Here is a 6354-nt window from a genome sequence, read left to right on the forward strand (position 1 = left end):
GCCCATTCAAATCACTCACTGAAAATAAATGAGTTTGTTGATGCTACATCCAGACATTGACTTCATCCATAATGCATAGAATCCACACATTTATAACATATAAATGGCTGTCTCATGAAATATCATTTTTTAAGATTGTTGTTTGATGAGACTTTAAAAATTTGATGTAGGGAGTAAATCATACAATACCTTCTGAGGACTGCAAGGCTTAGAGATCACTTTGGTTTCCTGAGATTGTTTGATTTTTACAGTTGGTAACTTCTCTGATGGACTTGATTTTTCTTTTTTCTACTCTCTCCTTGAGTTTTTTCTCCAATACCTGAATACTTTCTTGGTATTCTCTTTCCTTCAAATTGAAAAGCATAATGAAAAAAAATAAATAAATATTATAACATATATTGCAAACACAAGCCAAAAAAATAATAAATAATCTCAATGTCACTTATACTGACTACATGACAAAAGGAAATGGAATGGAAGATTCAATTTAATTAATGAAAACAAATAATGTGGACGTTTCCAGTTCCGCCATTGTCAACAAAATACGATGAATGAGAAATGGCATTGTTAAGATGAATAAACAAAACAATGAAATAGACTGCTCCTTATCAGAGAAGCATAAATTAAAAGAGAACAATAATAGCAGACCTGCCAACCAGTCCACTGTTTTCTGCAGTGTAGAAAGTCAAATAAAATGGAATTGGAATAAAGTTCTACAATTGTTAGAGATAGTAGTTTTAGTATTATAATCAGTAACAGCAGCAGCAGTAGTTGTATTTGAACAAGTTGTAGTAGTAGTAGTAGTAGTAGTAGTAGTAGTAGTAGTAGTAGTAGTAGTAGTAGTAGTAGTAGTAGTATAGTAGTACTGATAGAGTAGTAAGTATAGTAGTTATAGAGTAATAGTAGTAAGTAGTAGTAGTAGTATAGTATAGTAGTAGTAGTAGTTGTAGTAGTAGTAGTAGTAAAAGTAGTAGTAGTAGTGAGTAGTAGTAGTAGTAGTAGTAGTAGAGTAGTATAGTAGTAGTAGTAGAGTATTAGTTGTAGTAGTAGTAGTAAGTAGTATAGTAGTAGTAGTAGTAGTAGATAGTAGTAGTAGTAGTAGTAGTAGTATGTAGTAGTAAGTAGTAGTAGTAGTAGCAGCAGCAGTGGTGGTAATGATAGTCGTGTGTTATTATAGAAATTGATGATGGATGTCCAGGGGAGTCAGAGGAAAAAGAGATATAGGATGTATAATACAGTTCAAAGCCGTATTGGGATGCCACTTAGTTGGGACAGTCGCTTTATTGGGATGATTCCCTGAGAAGTGAACTTTTTCTATTAAAAAAGTCATACACTTTCCAACCTCCAGCTGCTTAATTGAGACGGCCGACCGCTGAATGTGGACAAAATTTGACAATGACCATCCCCATAAAAGAGCTTTTTTGTTATCTTCATAATCTAAAACAATGGTTCATAAAATGCAAATTAGCCTAACGGGACGATCAACTGGGTGTGTAGCAGACCTGCCAACCTTCCCAGAATGAAAAGTGTATTCTATGATCCTAAAAAGTGTATTTTTTTAGCAAAAAAGTGTATTTTGTCCGCATGTGTGGAAAATAAAAGTGCGCAAAATACAAAAATTTATATAAAATATATCATCAAACCCAAATCAAAAATAAACTCCGATCTTCATCATTCAAACATTCGTTTTAAGCAATCACTAGTAATATACAAAATTATCGTTTATTCTAGAAACTAAAACTTAATGACCATTTTAAATCAGTATAAGGCTCAGAAATTGCAATATCTAAGGATATTGCTTTCGAAACACTAAAAGAAATGACCAAAAAAACCTCAAATATGTTGGTAGTATTGATGCTAGTGAACGAAGAAGAGGAGATGCTGTTGTAGTTATGGTGCTCTAGCGGTGGTAGGATGGATGAAGTGATGGTGGTGTAGTTGTGGCAGTGACAATGCTGTAATGTGGTTGTAATTGTAACAGTGGTGATGCCATGGTGGTGATGGTTTGAGATGATGATGCTGATGTCCCAAATGAAGTTGTGATGGTGATATACATCTGCCAGCCCAGTAAATCAGTTGAAGTTTTTGAGATAAAATATTGTGAGAGTGGTCTTCAATCTAATAGAGATGACAATTTGCAGCAGTGACAAGATAATTTCCATTATGTTATCAAATGATCCATGTCTCTCTCTCTCTAATCTCCCTTTTTTATAGCATTTACTACTCCTCCTACTACAACAACTACAAACAATTTCTACAACCACTACTAGACTAGTACTATTACTACTACCACTACTACTTCTACTCCTACCACTATTACTACTACAACTACATACTAATACTATCACTGTTGTCAAATGATGGGAAATTCACACATATCACAGACAAGTTAAATACTTCTAGAAGATTCATTTTGAACCATTTTGTTCCTAAAGCTGCCCAGTTGGTAAATGAAAAAAAAAATCACTCATACAAAATAATAAATCCTTTAAAAAAAAGATCATTAAATTTTAAAAACAAAATAGAGTAATTTTAGTAATTACAAAGGGAAATAATCCATTTATGTATTAAGCTTATCAGCAATACAGTTTTTAATTGAAAGCTTCATTGCCAAAGATGTTTAGTTAAATTTAATTTTCACTTAAAATTTTCTATTTAACCAGTGGTAAAAGCTTAAATGTGTACTGAGGCCATCTAAAGTATAAAATAAGCTTAAATGCATAATTCTATGCAAATCCTCAAAAAGTTATGAGAAAAATATTGGTGAAAACCGGCAACATATAACTGACTGAAAATGAAAACAATAGTATACTAACTGGGATGCATCATTCAGAAACACGGTCAACAAAAAAAAAAGAAACACGGTCAACAATTGATGTATGACATGTTGTCATTTCAACATCATTCATGCTTGAGAAAAAAAAAAATCAAAATATTACAACAACAAAATCCTTTGAATCGTATTTGAGTCACAAAATCGTACTAAAATACAATTTATCGTATCGGTTGGCAGGTCAGGTGTAGTCATACCGTTCATCAGAGATGTGAACAAAAGAATTTATTTTTATCCCCTGTTAGTGTCTATCGGGTGTGTGGTCAAAACGGTTCGTCATTGTCATCAAACAGATGTGAACAATAGACTTTACCTGCAATCCTTTGTCAGTGTCATTGACTATCACGTTCATGGTCATGGGAGGTCCCAGGCTGATTCTTTCGTTTATTTGGATCAATTCTTGAAGAAGAAGGAGAAGAAGAAGACGACGAAGAAGAAGAAGACGACGACGAAGAAGAAGAAGACGACGACGACGAAGAAGACGACGACGAAGAAGAAGAAGAAGAGGTGGTGGTGTGAGAGCTTTCGGAGAAGAATATATATTTCGAAGAAAAATAATTATTTCGCATTATTTTTTTTACCGTCTCACATCGGGACGGAACCAAAGAAATATAGAGACTGAGAACCTGACTAGGTGTGTGTGTGTGTGTGAAGACGACTCGCGCGAACTTTGCGACCTCTCTCCTCACTGGGCTGTGGAAACAGTACCAAGCAGTGAAAACATAAACTCTAGCGGAGCTTTGTGGGGTGGCATGATAATATTATAGCTGACTGATAGACGGCTTTTTTTTGTTTTTGGTGCGACAAATAAAAATTTTTTTGTTTTTTTTTTTAAGTCGGCCATTTAAAAGGGAATAAAATCTAATTTTTTCGAGGAACGAAATAAAAGTCTTTTATTTTTTTTTTTTTATTGGTTCGTTCTTTGGCTTTTTAAACGAATTTTTTTTTTACTATTATCTTTTTTTTTTTTTTTTAGCCTTATAGAGCAAAATCGTCTGTCAAATCCGCAATAACGGAATTTACAGGCCTGTGAAGTTGATGGGGGGGTTGATTTAGTAAAAGAAACTTTTCTTTTCCTGGGGCTCATTAATGGGGTTTTTGATCTGATCTTTGGACATTGCGCATGCTTGTGAATCATACTTCTCAGGCCAACAGATATTTGGGTACATTGTTTTAGTGCACCCCGAGGCTCTTAATGTTTGCTTCACGAGAGAAGAGCCTCAAAAATTTTGAGCAGTCATCCTGGTTCTGTCTTTCTCCAGAATGTTTAACCCCCTGCCAACACCAATTTTTTTTTTTACACTTTTTTTTCCAATACCTCTGTAGAATAGATATACTAAGAACTTCACCTTCAAAAATCAAACAGGAAACTTGGGACAGATTGCACAGATGTAGAGAAATTGACCGTAGCTAGCTTTCGATTTTATTACTCGCTGGCTTAAAAATTTTTTTTTCCCCTTGTTCAGTTTTTTTGGTTTTGATGCACATGACCAGATTTAAAAAAAAATCGAAGGGGGATCAAACAGAGGGCAGCAAAACGAAATTTGAAATATTGCAGTCGGGGGAAAGTGCAAGCATACCGCAGAACCCGGGTTTTTTTTAAATTTTTGAAATCACTCGTTAACCCCGAAATTTTTTTTTTCCTCCGACGATTTTTGTTGTTTTTACATTTAAGATGCACTATATTCTGGAACGCGTGCAGTGAAATGTCAAAATCTTCTTTTAAAAGGGTGGAAAATGGCTGTCAACCAAGACAGAGCCTGGGGGGACAAATTTCGATGCAGGAAAATGCCCACACATAAATTCCCTGGGAAAAATTTCCCTCAATTTCCCCGATAAAAATTTGGGACGTTCCCGCCTGGGCCCTTTACCTGCAGTGATTCTTTTATTTAAAAACAATCATCTGCAAACATTGCCACAAGACCCTATGTGGGAGAAAAAAAACAACAGAATTTTAAACAACAGGTTTGGACATCTGCGGTTTCCCCTGAAAACGACAAGGACAGACCTGTCACCCCCCCCCTATTCAATGGGTTTCCGTTTTTGGGGTTGGGACGGGCATCCAAATTTTGCCGGGGCTTTTTTGTTCTGCCACACCAATAAAAACTTTTAAAAAAAAAGGAGTCTATCATTTATTTCTTCGAGCTTCAAGCAGCATTATACTGTATTATAAACCATGGTTGCCTTAGAATTACTTGGAAAATTATAACATCATTTTGTTTTTTAGTTATTATTTAATTTCTTAAAAGTAATTGTAGTCTTTAGAAATTCTAGACATTTAAAAGGAAAAACAAACAAACTTGAAATGATGAAACCATGGTTGCCTTAGAATTACTTGGAAAATTATAACATCATTTTGTTTTTTAGTTATTATTTAATTTCTTAAAAGTAATTTGTAGTCTTTAGAAATTCTAGACATTTAAAAGGAAAAACAAACAAACTTGAAATAAATGAAACCATGGTTGCCTTAGAATTACTTGGAAAATTATAACATCATTTGTTTTTTAGTTATTATTAATTTCTTAAAGTAATTGTAGTCTTTAGAAATTCTAGACATTTAAAAGGAAAAACAAACAACTTGAAATGATGATTTCCAAGGTTATCTTCTTTAGTAGTTTCTCTAAGTTTGCTTTTAATTTGAACAAGAGATCATGAAATGTCAAAGTCTTATGAAGTCTTAGGCTGTGAATGGTGAGAGATAATAAGTAAACCAATTTGGCAAACGGATTAAACGTATCAACTTTATTTCATCTTCACTACCTTGAAATGAGCTTCGGACATTAATTTGTCAACTTGAAGCTTCAATTTCTTCTCCTTATCTGCCTGCTTCTTTTTCCATTGATCGTCTTCAGCGTTCTTTTGGACCCTTAGCTGATCTATCTCTACCTCCCTTTTCTGAAGCATCTGGCGTAAAATTTCACCTCCCCGACAGAGCGATATTCTCATCCACAGCATTCGAATCTGAAAAAAAAAATTTAAAAAAAGAAATTAAAATTTCCTTTAGTCGGTTTCATATATTTAACAGCACTTGCGACACTTTCAGGTCATCTCAGCACCTGAGAAAAGAAAGACAACACACAACACAAGAGGACATTTAGAATTGGTGTTCAGTGCTACAGCAATAACATCATAAGTCTCTAAAAAATGTAAGAAAATGAAATAGTTCACAAAGTATATCCCAGCAGCTGTCAGCTCCGTGCCTATGTGTATCTCAAAATTTCAAACACAACACCAGCAAAAGATTCCCAATAGTGTCTAACATTTTTTAAAAATATTCAGATAGATAATTTACAGGGAAAAAATATCTCTCACATAACAATTTACACTCACTCATAGTTGACAGCTAAAATCAAAAAAAAACAAAAAACAAACAATTCCAGCCTGGTAGGGGTAACACCCACTTATATCAGTTCCTAACAAGGACAGAGACATAGAGAGAGGGGAAACAGATTAGGGTTCAATTACCAGTTCCAAGTTATGTGATGCCAACGACATTGTATGCCCCTCACTGCAAAACAAAA

General features: G+C 34.3%; 1 protein-coding gene across 1 annotated transcript; it reads right to left on the reverse strand.

The window, feature by feature from the left end:
• Positions 1-208: 208 nt before the first annotated feature.
• On the reverse strand, positions 209-6328 carry LOC144961899 (uncharacterized). Its single transcript, XM_078894932.1, has 3 exons — positions 6299-6328; positions 5594-5794; positions 209-346 (listed from the first exon to the last, which is right to left on the reverse strand). Exons 1-3 carry the CDS (start codon positions 6326-6328, stop codon positions 209-211), a joined length of 369 nt encoding a protein of 122 aa, XP_078751058.1.
• Between the last annotated feature and the right edge of the window lie 26 nt (positions 6329-6354).

The sequence above is a fragment of the Berghia stephanieae genome, unplaced genomic scaffold, assembly GCF_034508935.2.
Source record: "Berghia stephanieae isolate SIO BIC M18660-M18661 unplaced genomic scaffold, UCSD_Bste_1.3 scaffold4759, whole genome shotgun sequence".
Taxonomy (NCBI): Eukaryota; Metazoa; Mollusca; class Gastropoda; order Nudibranchia; family Aeolidiidae; genus Berghia; species Berghia stephanieae.